Below are 21501 nucleotides of genomic sequence, written 5' to 3' on the forward strand. Positions count from 1 at the left end.
TGTTTTGTTTTTTTTTTTCTGTTTTTTTAGGGACACAACAATGCACTAGAACACAATTTTTTAGGTACATCATAAAAAGACTTATCACATGGAGCTTAGGCTTTTTTTCAAACAAACGTCAAACTTTACGATTAAACTCTTGTCAGTTTTATTTTTGTTTTTGTGGTTGTTTTGTCTTTTGTTTGTTTGTTTTTGTGTATTTTATGCATAAATAAAACATTCATCAAGCAACATCGATCTTACCTTTCCCGGAACCATTCTATTTGGATGGAAGACCTTTGGTTGCACTGGATTCGACAATTCAGACGCCCTATCGCCATATCCATAACCTTCTTCTTGAATTGCTCTGTATGTTTCACTTTTTGATGGATCATATTGAAGTGTTTTCTTGTAACTGTCATAATTTTTTTTATTTTCCAAATTTATTTGATTTTTCAAAAATATTTTCCAAAAGTCCACATCGTATCCATATTTTCATCCATCATTCAATGTTGAATTATTATTTTTACAGTAAAGTTGGTTTTTGTTGTTATGTGGATCAATTTTAAATATTATTTTGTTTATTTTTTTTTTTTTTTTGTTTCAGTATAATTTTTGTTTATAAAATTGCCAACAAAAAAAAAAAGTGAAGAGAGAGAGAGAGAAAATGTGCACAATATGTTAGAATTAATTTTAGGTTTTTTTTTTCTTTCTTAAAATTGAAAAAAAGTGTTAAAAATAAAAATGTTATAAAAATGATTAAAAATGAAAAAGAGAAGTAGATAATAGTGAAAGTTCAAAATGTCTTGTCTCATAATAATGTGTGTTTTTTTAATGAACAAAAAAAAAATATAATAATAAATATATAAATCTTGTGCTTGTAAAATTTTCTATAGGAACTTTTTATCACAATTTATTAATTTTTTTTTTTAATATTTTTAAAAACAATAGGAAAGATAAAACTTGATCACAATTTTGGTTCAAGGCGTTATATTAATGTAAGCTCGTATTAAAAATCTAAGAATAATCTAATTTTCAAGCCTACAGTTATAAATTGTATATGCTTAAGATTGTTATGTAAATATATTTGCATGGCATTTAAGCTTTTCTGACTAAACAAGGCCATGAGCCAACCTGGCAGTTTGCTACTTTTTGTATTTCCGATTAAATGGAGTTTTAAAGGAGTTTTATAGAATCAATAAACTGACAGATTGGTGCCTCTAAGACCAGTAAAATTTTCTAAGTTATAAAATTATAGCAAAATAAAAATTTAACTAAGTTTATTTACATTTGAGTAGTATTTTCGAAGGATTTTTAAGTGTTATTTAGTATTTGTTAGTAATTTAGGATAAAAGTTGGTAGGTATGGGGAAAACTTTTTATATTTTTTTTTTTTTTTTTTTGTTTGATTTTTGTTTTTTTTTTTTTTTATTGTAAACGTCTTTTTCAGTTGTGATGGAAACGATGTTGCTGTTGGCGCTGATTTCGTTGCTCTTGTTCATGTAGTTGTTTTTGTTTTTGTTGCTCCAGGATTTTATGTTTTTGTTCCAGGAAAGATAGATCGATGAAAATTCTAATATTAATTGTGCAGCAATATTCTTTTTCATTTATACTTAACTACTTTTATCTTATAGAAAAAAACAAATTAGTTCAAAAAAAAAAAACATCTAATTATTTTTCCTCTAGATTAGTAGTTTTTAAAAGGTTTTAAGTTTTTTTTTATTTTAAAATTAATTTTAAAATCGAAGTTAGCTTTAAAATATTAAATTATTATTTCTAATTTTTTACTTTCGACAGATTTAAGTTCTATATATACTTTTTTACTTTTTGAAAATTTTACAAGATTTGAATGTGATGGGCTCAAATAATAAAAATGATGTTGTTGTTGATGGCGAGATTTGATATGCATAAAAGCAACTTTCAAAAGAGTGCACTGGACGATATATAGTAATGATGATGTGTGTGTTTAACACATTTTTGCACATAAAACGAATACGTGTAGAAACGGTTGTGACATAGTTGTGATTTGTCAAAAACAAAACTGAATTTCTCACAAGGAGCAACAAAAGCCTAAACAAATACGCAGCAAATTAAAAAACATAAAAGTTGAATTTAAATTACATATATTGTATTTAATCAAGTTGAAAAACTATTTTGTTTGAAAATTGACATTAAAAGCATGTTTACACTGGACATCTCGCGAATTTTGATACACAGACTTTTCTTTTATCGGTAGATATCCTATACCAAAGTCATTTCAACCAATTTTTTGACAGATTTTGATAAAAAAAAAAATATAAATATTGCTATGCAGTAACCGTTCATTTATAAGTTGAAAAAAGTTTGACATAAGTTTTCATCCCGAATTCTTTATATTGATAAATAATTAACATTTTTTACTCATTTTACAGTTTACACCGTTCCTCATAATGTATCTTAATGCTGAACTAACACGACTAAGAACTTGTTAGAACTTTATCAGTTTACTCAATGAACACAGAATGCATCAATATTACAGACCTGGTTCAGTATTGGTTAAAATTTTGATGGTATAAATGTTATTTAACTGTTGATGAACCCTGTATTTAACTATTTTAAAGCTAATCTAATGTAATGGACCAAAGCTTTACTTTAACTAAACCACCCATTTTACGGTGTAACTGACCGGCTCATTTTTAAAATTCAGCTTTTACATCCCAACGCAAGAAACATAAATCTCTTGGAAATTCACGACACAATTTTTGTTTCGCATTAGTTCATTCTCGAAAACAGTAACAACAACAAAAAAGACCGCACAATATGATCCATGTTTTTTTGAATGTGCAAAAGTACTAGATTTCTCCTTATAAGTAGTCTACCATCTCCAAGTCAACACAGCTAATCTAGTACCAACTGCAAATATCCGTCTACTACAGCAGAAGTACTAGATCGATTGTAGGTGACGGTAAGCTTCTCAAGAGTAGATAATCTATTACATTATGCCCTTCTTCACGAGATTATAGAAATTGCTTTGATTAGCTTGAAAGTGCGTTCATTGGAAATAGTTTGTAAAAAAGTACATAGTTAACCATTTCCAAAGGAATTACAAGTAATACAAGGATAAGTAAAATGTAATTTAAAATTTAAATTAAATATAGGTGAACTTATTTCTCTACTCTCCTGAAGACAATTTTAGACAAGTTTGTTAGTCGTGTAAATTCAGCATTAGGTAGAATATCAAAGTATATATTTTCTTTATTGAAATAAACATTTAGCATACACATAAACATAAACGTAACTATAACATTTAAAGCACATCAAACATTTAACTCAAACACAAAAAATATTGGGACAACACACAAAAGGGATAACGTTTTGTTTGAATAAAATTTGTTTCAAACACATTTTTTGTTTGTGCATGCTATGGAACAAAATACTGTGTGTGATGTTTCTAAATGTTTGTTTTGTGTTTTTGGCTTGAAATAAGAAAATTGTTTTTGTGTATAATTGTGTGTTTATGAAAACTAGAAAAGCATTTTTCCATCAATTTCAAAATTGAAAGAAAGAAATTATTATTATTACAAATTTTTGCTAAACATTTTCGAAAAAGAAAACTAAAAATTTAATAAATTAAAACGACATTATAGTGCTGATGATAAAAAGGAAGAAAAAAATAACCGTGAAAATGTGACGAAAAAAAAATTAAAATAAATAAAAATTAAGAAGAAAGTTTAAAGAAATAGGAAGAAGAAGAAAAAAAACTAATATAAAAGCAAACAAGTTTTTTATTTTTTTATTATTTTTACCGGTCAAGCTTTGATGGCAAGGGACGATGTAAAGGACTACACCATTGTCTGTCGCTTAGGTTATTTTTAAGTTATTTTTCAAAGAAGAATATAAATATATAAATAAAATAGTTTTTTTTTAATTTTTATAAAAAGTAAACAAATAAAGAAAGAAATATTTATTAAAAACATTTTATAATGATTTTTTTTTAATATGAATGTTTTTCTTTTTATTTTTCTAAGCGCTTTGAAAAAAAAAAATACCGGAATCATTTATTTTTTTGTTTAATTTCATTGCTTCCTAAGCTCAAGCTTGTAATATTTATAGCCATACAATATTAAGATACAAAGCTTAAGCTTAAACAGTATTATAAATATTATTATTTACTAATCTAGTTGAATAAAATTTGATTTTCAATTTAATTTTATTATACAAAATTTTTGTTTTATAGATACATTATGTATAAGCTCAAAAGATTTTAGAATTTTTTATTTTGTTAAAAAAAATAAAATCAAATTGAAACTTACGGAACGGTTTGCCTGATTGTGTTTTCAATATTGTTATCTGAGTACAAGCCAATTGGTGAGTTGAATTGTTTATGAAAGACCTTCAAAGTATACAACAACACGAAATTCCATGAAAAAATGTTCTGTAAACATGTATTTACCGATTATTATTTACCCTTCCGGTGTCGGCGTCCCTGCCAACAACTTTGTGCAACATTGTATCAGCAACACGTTGCTTCATTAAAACATCATTGTAGTTGTATTCATGACCGGGTGGGGCACGTACAGCTGGATTTGGGTAGTGTCTCAAGTAAGAATCTGTTGTTGGAGCATCCTTCTTTACTTTAGCACCGGGAAGAACCAGTGGAGTTGTTCGGTATGGCTAAAATTATAAAAACAACAAAAATATATCTTAAAAATCTAATCATATATATCTTTTTTTTTGTTTGTCATTAAAGTTAATTTTTTTTTTATATAAATAACCTTGGACAGAAAAAAAATAAACTTATTTAGCGCATGTTGTTGTGTATTTGTGAATTTTGCCAAAGCTTTTTTTCTATAAATATAAATATAAATTTATTTATTTTTCTTTTCTTCTTCTTTTGCAATTTGCCCCTCCCTCAATAAGAATCTTAAAATAGATAATTTAACTTTGTGTCATAAAAAGTCTTGGTATTCTTCGTATCAAATTTAAATAAATTCTTTTGCTATAGCTTCGGATTCAGATAAAAAAAAACTCATACAATGTATGCTTGTACTTAAAAAAAAAAAAACATTAATTGTTAGAAGTTATACCAAGTAATGGAAAAAATCTGGAAGATTGATGAAGATCTCCACAATATTGAAGAAAATTCATCAGAATATTTGTTTCAATTCCAAAATATACTCTGGGATATGTATGCTTATGCTGTATTGGTTATTTTTGGATGTTTACATAATTTGTGTTTTTTGGGAAATATTTGGCACATAACAATATATTTTCAGTTTTAGCTTTTGGAATCTCTTGGAAGGTCAGTGATTTTTTTTTGTTCCGTTAAAAAACAAACAAATAATAAGTTAATTTGGTAAGTTATTCTGCAAGTTAGGTTGTGACGTTTTATAAATTTAATAGTACTCCACGAAGGGAAATCTATTCATTACCAACATTTTTAACTAAGTAATTGACTGCCCCGTTAAAGCTTGTTTCAATTCTCCAATATCCTAGCTTGCTTTGAGATATTATATGAGCCTTAACTCATATAACTATTTGATTTTCACCCAAAAGTCCATAGAAGTATCGATATGAAATAAAGAAGACAATTCCCAACAGCTGTGCAGCTTGTTAAGTTATTTCAAAGACGGCCTTGAGGCGTCTACAAAACCTCTTCGGTGTTCATATTTAAGTTGTATAAACTGTTTTATATCAAATGGGATGAAAAAGTACAGATTTTTTGTCACTGCAAAATGTCACGTTGATTTGAAAGATTCTCTAAGTAACATTTTTGATATTCCAAATATCAGTCTCTTCATGATATTGGATCACCTTTTCGAGTCATCAATTTTACCAACATCTGAATTTAACAATCGATAAAGGTTTACCCCAAGCCCAAGAGGATTGGATAAATGACTGCTTTTAAACATTTTACAATGTAAAGAAAGAAATATTTTAATCCATCATTGATGCTGATCATAGACCCGCAACTGGTCTATTAACTCGTTAAAGAGGTTATAAATTGGCAAACCTAAAATATTTGTTTGTCAATTGAAATATCAAAGTTTTCGTTTCGATGAATTGTATAAAAACCCAAGAATTCGAATGAAGAAAAAACTTCTTTCAATATTGTTTTAGTAAATTTAAATGGTTGAAAAGTTTCAAATTAGTATTGAACAAATTTTCTAACATTTAAAAACCAAGGTTTAGATGCGACTTTAGACTTTAGAATTTCCTTTTATGTGATTATTAAGATTGAAGTATCTTTTTCAAACACTTTAAGAGATGGCCTTAAAAGTTTTAGAACTTTTGGTAAGAACCTTTTAATATTGTTGAATTTATTAAAAATACTCGTGTATATTTTCTTATACATTTATACCGTGATCTTTGAATTGTTAAATTGGTCTAAATTTTTATTTATTTTCCTATCCAAAATTAAATTGTATTAGTTTAATTTTGTGATCCCTTTAAAAATATCAAACTAAAGAAAAAATGTTTATCTAGCAAATCCATTTTTCTTCTCAATAAGTTATAAATTCAAATGCAATATTATTACACATTTTGACAAGAGACTGTAAACTGTACAGAAATTGTACACAAATTATATCATTTCATTTCACAGTCCATTTATTGTTTTCTCTATATGACTCATTCTGTTATTCATCTCTTTCAATATCTGTACTACACTTAGTTTTCGTGCCTCATATCCTAAACTAATTAAGAACTTATTCACAATGAATTGAAGGATGTGTTCGTTAAAATGTGATAACCGAGCTAATTTTGTGCAAATGAGGTAGACATTTTTCTCATTTCTAATTAAAATTGTATGTGGTATACCTATTGAATAAGCTTCAACCATTTATAACGAATTACAACACAATTATCTTATTTTTGAAATTGTGTATAAAATATACGATGTACGAACTTTTTTCTCATAAAATTTAGATCATATAGCCTTAACTACATTGGCCATTTTTTTGCAAAACTACAAAAAATAAAAATATTTTTTCTCTCTCTCTCTTTAACGCTACCGGTTTGTGAAAAAATTAGTTTTTTTAACCAAAATCTAAACTTTCTCTATTTTCCAGTCGAAAAAAAAACATCGAAAAACACGTTTTAAAATTTTCACTTTTGCATTTTTTCACTTCATGGGCCCTTAATGCTTTATTAAGGTCTTTTTTTGACTTTTTGCAATTTCTTCTAAGGCTTTATAAAAGCAAAATTGTTCAAAAACGACATCTAACAAAAATGTTTACTTTTGTTATTATGCAAAAGAAAGTAGATGTTGTTAACCTTAAGATTTTAAATCAGGTCTCTTCTATTTTAAGGAGTTTAGGAGTATATAGCCTTTTCCCACCAGACTCAAAACGTTGTTTTTTAAAACCAGAAATTTTCAGGTTTTCGTTTTACGTTTTAATTATTTTAATTCTGCAACACTTCATTCCCCTCCAAATAAATGGCAAACAAAGTAATTATTATTTTATGGCCTTTTCTTCCAAACGTCATAGTTCAAGTCAGTAGACAACATCTTATTCTTGTTTCGTGTTCTTTTAAAAAAGAAAAGGACAAAGATAGTTCAGTTCATCCAAATTAATTTTTAGTACACCGCAATAGAGAGCTGAATTGTTTCACTTTTCAGTTTTTGAGTGGTTTTATTATGAAACTTGTGTTTTACGAACAAATCTGGTGGCAAAAATTTATGTTTAAGTTTTGGAGGTTTTTGATAACTTTTGGAGTTTTATAACTTTTCTTTGGCAGTAGTAGCAAAATATCTTTCTTCCATAACTAACCATAACTAAACTATGCACTTTGACTTTAATGAACATCAAGAATAATGTTCAATTTCTAAGCATTAGTTTGCTAATAAAACACACAAAAACACATAACAACAAAAAAAAAAAACAAACAAAAACTTGTGTGGATTTTGTTTGAATTTATTATTTTCTAAGTGCAAACTGCACCTTAAAAAAATGTTTGTTTTTCATGAAATTTTATCACTTGTGTTTCCAGCTTTATGTGTTGCTCACTTCCATTACTCCACACTACCCTACCGACTAATATAATCTGTCATTAAAACTGTCAAAATCATATGTGTTGGCTTCTGCAGCTGCCAAAAAGTATAAAAGATTCCTCCATCCAACTTTTGATTCATGTTTCGCGCCTAAACTCAACTTAAATTTAACAAAAAAAACTTATAATTTTTATTAATAAAAAGACTAATTAATATAATTTATAAAAAATGTCCTCAACCCGCAGATCAACAAGACTGAATAGCATAAGTAAAACACCAACAAAACCCGACAACACAAAGTGGCGATCAACAACAAAAAATCAAACAATTACAATCGACAGCAGTGACGACGAAGAAATTGAAAATCGTAACATGAATTATACACCAAAGTGTCTTTTAAAAAGTCCCAAAACACCTAAATCTAAACCTAGACCGAAATCAAAAAGAAAAGTTATAGAAAATTCCTCTGACAGTGAAACAGAAGAATCTTCTGTTGTTGGTGTTTCGCCACCGAAACAAAGTCGTATCCAGAAATCATCTAATAAAGATGATTTACTTAGTCCATCGAGACTTTTAGATCGATTAAGTATTGACGATGAAAAAGCATTTGAAGAAGAGCGAAAAATTGACGAAGCTAAAAGAAATAAATTTCAAAATGCTCGACGTGTTTTAAATAGCGCCGAAACGAATTTCTTACCTGGACGAGAGAAAGAACTCGAAGAACTTCGTGAATTCTTTCTTGAACATTTGATAAATGAGAAATCTGGTAGTTTGTATGTTTCAGGTCAGCCGGGAACTGGCAAAACTGCTTGTCTATCGAAATTACTTAAATCTGACGAATTTGCAAAGAAATTTGTTAAAGTTTATATAAATTGCACTTCGATATCGACAATTGGTAGCATTTATAAGAAAATCTGCACCGAACTTAGTCTTAAAGTCGTTGGGAGGACAGAAAAAGACCATTTAACTGCTCTTCGGAAGCATTTAACCTCAAATCACAAAATGATTCTGATGGTTCTTGACGAAATCGACCAACTTTGTGGTCAGAAACAGTCTGTTCTTTACACGATCTTTGAATGGCCATCCATTGCCAACTCGAAGCTTATTCTAATCGGGATTGCCAATAGTCTAGACTTGACTGATCGCATGTTAATGCGACTGAATGCAAAATGTGAACTCAAACCACGTTTGATGCATTTCTCGCCTTATACAAAGCAACAGATTGTGGATATATTCAAATCCCGTCTGGAGGAGGCACAAGTTCTTGATATCTTTCCTCCTGTGACAATTCAACTACTCGCTGCCAAAGTGTCGGCAATAAGTGGCGATGTTCGAAGAGCCCTCGACATTGGTCGGCGAGTAGTTGAAATTGCCGAGCAGCAAAAAAGAACTGGAGGAACACTTAATCTCTCCGAATTTGGGATTGACACTAACTCCGAACAACAGCAACAAAAGCCAGTTCAAGTAACTCAAGTTATGAGTGTATTGAATAAAGTCTATGGAGCATCTCAGAATCTTAATGACGATATTGAGGAGTCTTTTCCTCTGCAACAGAAAATCATTCTCTGCTGTCTAATGTTGATGTTGAAGAAAGAAAAGAATAAGGATATTACAATTGGACGACTTCATGATGTTTATAAGCGAGTCTGTTCGAAAAGGAATATACTCGCAGTTGATCAAGCTGAATTTGTTGGATGTATGGATTTGATTGAGACTCGTGGGATTATTCGAGTAATTCGAAGGAAAGAGCCGAGATTGAATAAAGTCCAGCTGCAGTGGGATGAAGAAGAGGTTAATGGAGCTTTGCAAGATAAACAATTGATTGCGTCGATATTGGATGATGCTTCGTGTTTGGGGAGATGAGGGTTGGGACATTTTTGAGAAAATAAATAAAGATAAATTATATTTTTTAATTAAAAAGACTGTTGTTTTCTTTTTATTCAAAAAATGAAGGTCGTTCTTGTAAATTTTGGCTCAACTTTCCTTTAGGTGTTTCCTAACCTTAATATTTTAAAGGTATTCTATTGAGACCCTAAGCTCACTGTAAAAAATAAAATCAGAACTCTAGGTGTGCACCCTTAATGGAAAGTCGCCTCTAAATTTTTCTCAAAAAAAATAGAATTTTTTCTTTGTTTTAGCTGATGATGACGGTTGTTATTGTTTCTTTCCATCACTGACCGAAGCCGATGATGGGAAAATAAAAATAGTTTTTCTATTTGTTTGTTCAAATTCTAGCAGCTGTATATCGTCATTGTTTTTTTTTCTTATTTGTGCAGAAACAAACAAAAACGTTTATGTGCTGGTTGATGGGGGAAAATATATAATGTAAGTTCTCACTTTTTATTGGCTCAGAATATATTTTTCGGTTGGCACACGATACAAATGTACAAGTGTCGATGAGTATGAGTAAGTATAAGATGGCATTTGTGGTTTTGATGATGATCTTATGAAATAGGGTTCTTAAATTTTGATTAATTTAAAAAAAAAAAAAGTAAAGAACAAAGGGAAAATTATAAGAAGGTGAAATCCTAAATATATTTTGGCCAAATTTGGCTCTACACATACATAGTTGGCATATGTGTTGTGAGACAAAAATGGAATCGAATATTTAGATGGCGAAATTAAAAAAAATATTCTGTTCAAAGGTCAAGATTATCGATCTAGACACAAAGACTTTACTAATTCATTTAAGGAAGTTGTTTTGTAATTTTTTTTAATGTGAATTTGTCACGTTTTGGCAATAGAAACATTTCAGACATGCTTCAATATAAAAATCATAAGTGTGTTGAAAGGAAAAAAATAGAACAGAGCTAAACCTACAAGTACATTGCATGAAACTATACGGATAAGCGATTAGGTAAAGCTGAATTGATCGTTGCATATAATTTTGAAATCTTAATTATTGTAAGCTTAATTTTCAAGATATAATTTTTCTATCTTACTTGTGGAAAACTAATAAGCTTCAATTTAATAAATAATTTTCTAACGGTTTTCGGTACTTTGATTTCGTATATAATATTCTTTGTAGTACGCTATCATACAGTATTTTCTAGTTACTAGAATCTCAAAGTATTGTTTGGTATGCAAACGATTAAGACAAATTCAAAATATTTTAGGGCTAACACTAATAACTGAAAATTTTCAACAAAAAACGAATATCAGATAATAGTAAAATCTCTCGAAAACTTGAACTACTAGATTGAAAGGTCCTCATTATGAATATTGAATCGAACTTTTCAAATGTTAATTTCTTTTCCACGGCATTATGGGGAGCAGATATTCCCTAATTTAAACACTCGCATTTATTAGAATGCGTTTGATTCGATATTCATAATGAATGCAGTATAGATTCGAAATCAGAGTCATCAAACAAGTGAGAAGCAGCAAATATGAATAATTAACATATATGTAGGTATATGTATTTTATACGCAACCAATTTTTTAACGTATATTCGTAGATTTAATTGATGCCTTAAATATAAATCTACAGGAATATTTAAGTTGAATGAAAAACTTTCGTCAAAAATAGTCCACTAATTTAATTTAGTAATAAAAACATTTGGATTTAAAAGTAACAACAAATTTTATCAAAAGAAAATCCATAATGTTTTTATAAAAGAGCATTGAAACTTCTATGATGCCCAATATAATTTATGTCTACACTGAGATAAAAAAAAATGACATTGCAGGATTAACAAAAATATGTTTTGAATCAAAGTATTAATGGATACAATGTGGGACGAATGCAAAAGTTTTTAAGTCAAAGGAACAACAGTTTCAGCCATTTATTTTTGAAAAAAGGCAGTTTTAAATACATATCGATACTTTCCCGTAAGAATGTATTAAGCGACATTTTTTCGAAAATGACTTTTTGATTTAAAACTATAATATGATTAAAGCCCAACGTTTTCGTCCTGCCCTATCATGCATGCAAATGAAACTAGAATGAAATTAAAATTGAGAAACATACATTTCCTCACTAGAATAATGTTGTTTCCTGAACAATTTTAGAAATTTCTCTTAATACATTCTTACGGTAAGGTATCCATATTTATCAAACAAGTTTCAACTTTAATTTAAATAAAAAAATAGTTTAAATAGGTTTTCCCTGAGTGTATCTATTACTGTGCTCCTATGTCAGTTACTGTGCTCGTATAGATATAAATGTTTAAAAGCTGTGTGTTAAGTTCTTTTATCAAAAACGACATCTACATACCGATAATGTAGATGTCGTATTTGAGATACAGGATCTCTAAAATAACAAGAGACAGTTATATTTGAAAGGACTTGTACAAAACTGTTTCATTTACAGCTAAACTTTGTAGTTTATATAAATTTTGCGTAAATTTTCGTACACCTAATTTGATTCTCACAATGTTATTAACAGGACTTTCTTTGCTTGCTCTTTTAAGTGAAAGCTAAAAAAATACAAACTTGCATATCTGTCCTAACTCCGCCTACTCCCTTCAATTTTTATATTGATTTGTTTCAATTCATATTAGAGAAGTAGAGAAAAAGTGTGAGCAAATTAAATTAATGATTTCTTTGCTCTTCTCCATTACCCATTACAACTCATTTTTAAAATTTTATGTTTTACAAATGTACATGACTCGTTAAAGTGATTTAACATTCGAAAAAATCTTACGAAAAAGTAATTTTTTGTTTTCCAAGAAGGAATAACAAAAAAAATCATGAATTTAAATGATACAAAAACTCTGGTGAAAGCGTTTAATAAAAGTTATTTTTGTTAAAAACCACTAAGAAGTCTATTGATTTATTAAAACCGGATACTTAAACCTTTTTGTGGCTCTACTGCATAGACATGTTGCTGTCAGATTTTGTTAAATAGCACCGATTTGCATTCTATTACATATTTCTTTCAACTACATACATATATTATATTTCTATATTCTTTGCTAATAAGTAAGTTTGAAAATTGCTTGAATTTTAGTTTTCTATAAGAATTTTATTAAACTTAATTTTATTTAAAACAAAAGCATCATATTTTGTTCATTATTTAAAACAAAAGCATCATATCTTGTTCACACATTTATTTTTCAGCCCCATTAAAGAAGAGCAATCTTTTGTATACAAAAATATTATTTGTATAAACAATTTGGTATTTAAAAGAGGCAGCCGTAGTTTTTCACGTATTTTGCGTGGTCAAAAACAACAAGTATACGGCCTTTAATATGGCACAGCCTGTCTATTATCGTAGACACAAACTCGTATAAATAATAATAAGTATATTACATACACTAAGTAAAAAAAGTACGTATACACCCGGGTGTACCATTTAAAATCAATTGTTATGGTTGAGATTGTTAAAGAAATTGTACGTAGCATGGTAAAATGTGTTAAACATTATAAAAAAAATATCAATTATTTATCTTTAACTTCTCCTAAACAACCTATTCATCAAATTAGATTGTAATGGATCTATACAAAATCATTAAAAACACCACAATGTTGTCTTGTTCTTCTGACTTATGGTATTGTTGAATTCTTTTGTATTGTATGCCAGAAAAATGAAATTTTATCGACAACTACTTAATTTTTTAAACTCTTTAAGTTAAGTGTTTAAGTCCGTTATATTTAAAATGTTACCAAAGTTTGAGATGCCAATTAAAAATTCTGTTAAAAATGGAAAATTTGCAGCCTGTTACTTATAATCTTGAGCTTAGCTTTTTGAACTTTTGTAATATGTAAGTTTAATTTTAATTGAGCATATTAATTAATAAATCTCATTTTTACGAACTTAATACAATAAATTAAATGTAATAATTTGAGTTTTAAATGTATGTATCTGCATATTCCTATCTATCTTATAACATCCAGAAAAAGTCCTACAACTATTTAGATAAATCATATTGAACCCAATCTGTCATCCCACTCAACTCAAAACTCTGCAAATTATAATCCTTTCACATTTAGAATGAATTTACGTCGATGAAGCAAAATTTCTCAACCACCATCATCAAAAAGATCACACCAACTCATATCAATGTCACTGCGATGTTTCCTTTCATTAGCATTTAAATAAAGACGTTTTCATAAATCAGCAAGTATTTTCGGGTATGTGAATGTGAACATTAAAATTAATTATCTTTTCTCCCTCGCACCTCTCGTATCCTCAATTCAAAATCCAAGATAAATTTTATATATTTTTTCTTTTAAATTTTCTGCGCCATCCCTCTCATTTTTTCAATAAAAATAAAATGAATTTATCTTATAACGTAAACTTATTAGGTTTCACTAAATACTTTGATCATGCGCATGGAAAAAAAAAGAACAATACGAACGAATAAACGAAGAAGTGTGCTGCTGGTGGCTGTTCTATCCGAACAAATTGGAACAATTTATAAATTAGTCATCGATGGGGCTTTAATTTATTTTTGTATCTATTTGTCAATGTTTATAGAATTTAATAAATTAAAAAAAAAAAATAAGAAAAAAGATTTAACACACTGTTTGTCCAACAAACCACGTCAACAGAAAAGAAAGGCGTTATATAAAAATGTTATATAAACATCATACTTTGTATTCAAATTTTTTTTTTTTTTTCAAGAAGTGAAGATAAATGGAATACGAGTGTTTCAAAAATCACTTGAGCGATTTTAGTTAGATATTCGATTAGTATAGAAGGAGGCAAGTTTTAATCCTTACTTGATATTGGATGGCTTCATTGAAGTCTGGAGTATCTCTGTAGTAGTGAGGGGTACCATTTTTAAATTGAACGTATTCCATTTTTTAATGTGTTTTGTTTATTTTTGTTTTTTTATTCTCTTTGATCAAAAACGTCCTTAAATTGAAGAAAAAAAATAGTCACTTTTAAAAAATGCACTTTAAAAAAAAAAAGAAAAGTTGAATTGAAATTCTATAGAAATCACAAAATTTTGCACAAATTTATTTTGACCTACAATTATAATCGTTTTTTTGTTTTTGAAATTTCAAAAAAATTTCACTTCGAGATCGTGTGGAATTATTATTCACTAAAAGATGATGTTAATTATACAATTTTCCGAAAGCAACTGAATATTAAAACGAATATCGAAATGTTTTGCTTGTTGTTTCGAGAAGGAAAAATATATAATTTTCCCATGTATATTAGAAAAAATAAATAGAAAAAAATCAGTTTTTATTACTGAGAATAATTATATAGGCGGTGCGATGACGCAAAGGGGGTATTGGAACATATCACCTTCCAACAACCCACACCAATAGCGAAAAATATTTATTGAATTTGTATATACATAGTAGAAAAGTCTTTATGTACTGTTAACTAAGCAAAACTTAGACAAGCAAATATTTCAGAAAGAAAAACATAATGAATCTTTCAGGTGAGTGTGTGAGTAAAAGATACAAATGTATAGATATTTTGGAAAATATTATTTGCCTGTACCACAAAAAAATTCCTCCGACGAAAAATCAAAAACAAATGATCTTGAGGGATAGTTTAATTGAATGCCAACCTGAAAATAGAAAATCAAAATAACTGCGTAAGTCAGTGTCCCGCTGTTAAGTATTTTGTACTTGGCCCTTCAAATATTCTCATAACACACGGTCAAACGCGTTTTTGAGTTTTCAAAAACAGAAAATTATTTCCCTAGCCTTTCCTTAGCCACTCTGGTTATCAAGGTTAATAAGGCGAAATACTTTGAACTCATTTTTGTTGTTGAAAACGGTGTTTTTGAAAAATAGAATACAAAAAAAAAATAAATAAATAATAAAAACAACACTGTTGAACGGAAACCATTAGAGGCTGTGCGTGGGGACACTGTTGCATACAGCAGTGGTTATTTTTTCTGATTTTCACAAATGTTTTCGATGGCGACGACGTGTTGTGAATTTTGGTAGAGGAGGGTGTCTACTCTGTCTGCACACTATAAGTTTGGCCAAAAGGTAAATATAAAACACCTTGATTTTATTTTAGTCCTCTATTTTAATGTGCGAGTTTACCTTGATTTTCAAATTTTGATAAATTCATGACAGAGTGCTTATGTTTAGGTCAGTCGCATTATGTGAAGAAAGAGAATTTTATGTTATGAACGCCCTTGACCAAGTATTTTAGAAAGAGAAGATGAATTGATGGCGAGTGTGTTACGTATTGTATAATTTTTAGTCAATTAATGATAATTAAATTGCGGTTTATAAAAATGATATTATATTTATCAGTTTTTTTGCAACGATTGCTGATTTAATTAGGACACACATTTATATGGCTGTCATGTTTTTATGATGACTATAAATTTTTTATACGTATCTATGGATGTAGGTGATTGAAAACATTAATTTTTTTTGTTGACCAAGTTAAAAAAAATGAAATCTCAAAAATTTCAGCATTTCAACAAAATTCCTGGAATGTAATGTTTAAAAGCTGAGGTTGTTTGTTGGAAAACTAGGTTATTGATCATCAACGCGATTTTGGTTTAAATAAAATTAACAGCCAACTTATTGACGATATAATTAAAGTGAAAATTTGTTTTGTAGATTATGTAATATATTTTTTATTATACTGTCAAAATTTACAGTGAAAAATATTTTTTTTTTCACTGCTGCACCTATAGTGATATAATTAAGATAAAAAAAGACAAAATACTAAAAATAAAACAAAAGATTTTTTTGTGATTGTTTTTAATTTTAATTATAATCGATCAAGCCGTTAATTACGAAGAATTATAAAAATATAAAATTTGTTTGTTACCTTTGAAATAACCAAAATTGTAGATTTGCTTGAATCATTTAAAAATAGAACATATTTATATGAATCAAATTGGTGATAAGGCCGATTATTTCGGTGTACAGCTTTAAATGCGAGTTTCAATCGTTTTCACCGAAACCGTAGCCTAACTTTTAAAAATATGCATAAATCGTTTGCGCCAAATTTTAAGTCAAACTGTATGTAGATCTTTCATCCGAATTTTAACTTTATTTATACCCATTTGAAATGGCTAATTGTCTCCACAACAGGAAAATGGTTATAAAAATGCCCATATTTAGGGAATTGCTCTTCTTCATGAATATAAATTATCTCTAAACCATAAACCAAAAATCCATCCCTTACATGTAATTTTCGTTAAACGTTGAATCGGTCTATAAAGAAGACAACAAATTTTCACTTTGTGAAAAAAGTTAGTTTTGTTTTATATGTATGTAACTAAGGCAATTTGTGTTCACAAAATTTATAAAGATACATACATAAGAGTTATTTTTTTTAGGAAATTCCATGATCATTTTTATTCGATAGTAAAAGTCTTTCTCGAAATTTGCATATTTTTGTGACTTTTTGGCATAAACGCGTCGAAAATTTTAAGGTTTTTGGGATTTTTATTGTGATTTTCGTAGGAAATAGCTAGATATTCAACAATTAAATAACATAAAATACAATTATGAACCAATTTCTTTATTTTTTCCTGACAACACTACTTTTACTTAGGTAAGATTCAATTATTTCAACTTATAATTGTTAAAAAAAAATGTACTTTCCTTTAAACAATGTACCTATACCTACGGAAAAATAGTAGGGATCGATTCCGTCTTTTAATGCTCGCAAAACAAATTTCAATGTTTTCAATGTTTTCAAAATCCCCTACAATTTCCTGCACGGAATAATGTTCTAAAAATTCGAAAAAAAATTTCAAGTTAAAACATTCAAATGTGCTAGAGTTATGCTACGTGCAAGATTCTTTATCAGCAAGGATTTTATTAAAAGTCACCTATTTTAAATATTATCTCACTAGCAATATATCTAAGAAGTTTTTTGTTGCCAGGTTTCTATTAATTTAAAAAAAAAATCAAAAAAACGTAATTTAATTGATATTTTTTTAATTTTATAGCTGAATTCAATTTATTTACTGTCTTGTTTTTTCTTAATTCAACACAAACTACACGCTCTGGTTTTTTTGTTAAATCACCCAGTGTAAAAGTATGACTCACACCTATTATATTTGTTGTGAATATCAATAATAGCTGTGTTTATTTTGATCCTTGTGATCCAGATCAGATCATTATATTTATTTGCAAAACAATAACAAAACAAAATCCTGATTTTTTTGTAAAGCTAACAAAAACAATGATCTGATCTATATCACGAGAAAAATAAAATGCAGCTAATGAATCATCTTTCTAAATGAACAAACATACAATTATAAAACAATTAAAGAACCTTTATGGTTAATCAATAGTCTTCTAATACAACAACATTAGCTGTGTTTTTTTGGTATTGTTATCCATACCCGCAAAAAAAAACACGCCTATTGTGTTAAAACATCAAAAAGCAACAAATATTTGATTGTAATACAAACGCGTTGTTGATAATTTGATATATGCAATCATTCATAAAAAGAAAAACTGATATGGATGAAATTCAGGATGTTAAGTAAGTTGGATTAAAAATCCTTTTTTTATACAAGCTATGGCTCAAAGCATTTTTCTTCTAATTTAACGTATTAAGGTGCCTCAGATTCCTTGATTGGTAGTTTATAGAGCTTCAATCCTGCACAAATAAGATATTCACGTAAAACAATTACAAACACTTAACACAAGAGAAATACCATAATTTACAATTTGAAAGCAAGTTTTGGGCTAGTATTCAAAACCTAAATAAATTTCATCATTTACTGAGTTTTGATGCAATTCCCAAAATAATTATTTTTATTAAATAATAATAAATAAAATATAGAAGTTGCACAAACTTTTAAATAACATATCGTTAATTTTAATTTAAATTCAGTCAGTATTCCTCCGAATTTTGATCATGACCAATATGTGTATGTATCATCATATTCTGTTAAGATTTGTGTTTGCCAATCGGTAAGTTTTCGTTCAAGAAATTATGCCTGTAAAAAAGAGTCAATTTTATGCGCATGAGACATTATTATTTTTGTTGTTCACAGGACACGTAGTACAAACTACAAGACAATTAACAACGATTCAAAAACATCACAATTAATGGACATGATATGAAGTGACTCTTCCTCTATCTGGTCAGTATTCTTTTAGATTTCAATTCAAGACTTCAAGAACACTTACTGACAATATAAAATAACACTCTGAGATAATAGGGTACTGTTGCAAAAAATTATTTCACTTCAAACAGCAAATATTCGCAAAGTATCGCAAAGCTTTTTTAACTTAGAAACATACATTAGGGAGACAATTCACAACATTCCCCCAAAAAATATGCAATTATTTTTTTTTTCATTTTTTGTTCATCGAAAACCGTAACAATCCATAATACCCAACATTTAAATTGTTTTTCAAAATACATACAAATAAAACTCTTACCTGATTAACAATGGCTGCTTGTTCTTCTTTAACATCCTGTTGATGATCTCTAGTTGGCATTGGACTAAATCTTTGTGATGCTGATGAATCTGGACGATATGGTGGAACATAACCACCAGATTCATTCAAATTTGGAAATACTGTGTGTGGTAGAGTGTTCACTGGTGAATGCATTGCCCTATCATATGAACCAGGTCCTGGCAGAAATGGTGATGGTCCTCTAAAAAAAAATAAACAAATTCAAAAATGTATAATTTTCAAAATAGGTAGCTTTATTTGTATTCTTACCTATGGGGTGTATTTCCGGTATTGACGGGACTAACTGGTGGAACGGTAGATGAACATCTAGATGATTCATTACTCAAGCCTTGTGTGTAAGCAATTTTACTGTCCCTAGATGATTGAAAACAATTTATTAATTTAATTCAGTTCAAATAGATGACATTTTACTCAAACTTAATACCTTGAAACAACTATTCTAATTTCATTTCCTGCTGTTCGGAATAGCATTTGAGCATCTGAGTGACGTATATCGCGTGAATCATATTCACCAATTTTAGTGACAATATCTCCTCGAAGTACTTCTCCATATGCTGGACTACCTAATTGAACCTAAAAAAAAAACAAGGGGGTGTAATGAATTTATAGATTTTTCTCATATATTTAGAAAAGAATCTTAAAAATGTGTAGGAAATGTCAAATATCTAGCACTATAATCTATGGTAATTTATTATGTATCGCTCTGGCTAATGCCAAAAACAATTGCATTGCATTTCTTTGTGGTATGTGGTAGATATGTAGATATATTTTAGAAAATTTAGATTTTTATTCCAAAAATAAATCTCCGTCTAATAAAAGTGCCAACAAGTCAAAATGGTTTTTGGTCAATTAGATTTTGTATAAGAGTTGATTTTTGTTTTTTTTTTTTTTTTTTATAAATATAAAAATAAATAAATTTAAATGCATTTACCATCTGGAATTATATGGGATATTGGTGTTGTCAGAATAAAAGAATTGCTGACGTACATACATTAATATGCCAAAATATATAAAATATCGAGAGTTAATTAATTTAAATAAAATTCTTTTCACACACTTATGAATTTTATTGAGGACAGACTATGAGTGATCTTTTAAACTTTTGCTGCTATAAATTCTCAGCCAAAGACGAACGGAGGAAAACTTATTTTTTTTTTTTTTTTTTTTTTGATATTTTGTTGTGTTGGTGTTATGGTCTGCTTAGTTAATTGTTGATTCCCAGATTCCGGAAAAAGGTTTTAAGTTTTTATTTCACAATTGTAAAATTACTTAAACTACGACATTTAACAATTTAAAATTGTATCAGAATGAGTTATACGATAGTTTTGCATTCAAGGCATACAAACTCAATACAAACTCACTCCAGAAGAAGTTAAAATAGACGTTTGGACGAACTTTTTACCTTTGTTATAGATAACAACCAGACGTGGCATTGCGTTGACGTTGTTTGCGTCTTAACTTCGGGACACTGTGGCGTATGTGTAACTTTAGTCATATTGAAATATCTAATTGGTTAATACAAATTGTAAAATATGGTAACTAATTTTTGAATTTATTAATTCCAATACCCCTATGTGAGACGTTTCTTTTGATATCTCATTCGTGAATTTGAAAGAAATTTAATTTTTATCGAAAATTCTGAAAAAAAAAATGTAATATTTTTACCTAAATTCATAGGCCTCTGTTTATTGTGAACTCATGTCTATAAACCAAAACTTGGTTCAAGAGTTTAATCCGCAGATATCTGTCTCCAAATGTAAGTGCATAAACAAAATTTGACTCAAATAAATTAGAAACCAGACCTTCGAGAAAGACCTTTCTTTTGATGCCTCACTTGATAAAGTTAACAAAATTCGTTTAAGGTTCAAAATCAACTAATAACAAATGTTTTTTGTTGTTTAAAAACTTTTACATTTTTTTTAAATATCTTATAAATTTCCATAGCTATCTTCCCTCTCCCATGCCTGTAGATTCAAAAGCCCATGCAATGACTGGTATAAGGTATATAACAGTTCTGTAGTTGGTTTTTGTATGCTCTCGCAGTGTACGAAAAATAGGTATGGAGTAGTAAAGACGCACCTGGTTAAACATGTGTGTTTGAACTATCTCCCCATTACCAGACCCGTAGAAGAGGTTCTTCATATTGATTTTAGAATTTAAAAAAACCATAACTTTTATGTTTCAATTTTTGAAAATTTCATTACAACAAAATCGTATCCCAATTTT

At 28.5% G+C, this 21501-nt stretch overlaps 2 protein-coding genes across 10 annotated transcripts in view; one reads left to right on the forward strand and one right to left on the reverse strand.

Annotated features, from left to right (window-relative positions):
• The window catches only part of LOC129908706 (PDZ and LIM domain protein 4), a 29741-nt gene that overhangs the window by 595 nt on the left and 7645 nt on the right, over nt 1-21501 (reverse strand). For 2 of the 9 annotated variants that reach the window (XM_055985403.1, XM_055985404.1), the window contains exons 2-8: nt 19700-19848; nt 19525-19629; nt 19237-19456; nt 4425-4631; nt 4271-4350; nt 3764-3817; nt 244-394 (exon numbers count right to left, since the gene is read on the reverse strand). In XM_055985403.1, the coding sequence (XP_055841378.1) occupies nt 244-394; nt 3764-3817; nt 4271-4350; nt 4425-4631; nt 19237-19456; nt 19525-19629; nt 19700-19848 (966 nt within the window). The other 7 variants (XM_055985405.1, XM_055985407.1, XM_055985406.1 and 4 more) reach the window with 6 other exon arrangements.
• On the forward strand, nt 8068-9864 carry LOC129908705 (cell division control protein 6 homolog). Its single transcript, XM_055985402.1, has one exon. The coding sequence runs from the start codon at nt 8179-8181 to the stop codon at nt 9811-9813; it is 1635 nt and encodes a 544-aa protein (XP_055841377.1). The 5' UTR covers nt 8068-8178; the 3' UTR covers nt 9814-9864.

The sequence above is a fragment of the Episyrphus balteatus genome, chromosome 2, assembly GCF_945859705.1.
Source record: "Episyrphus balteatus chromosome 2, idEpiBalt1.1, whole genome shotgun sequence".
Taxonomy (NCBI): domain Eukaryota; kingdom Metazoa; phylum Arthropoda; class Insecta; order Diptera; family Syrphidae; genus Episyrphus; species Episyrphus balteatus.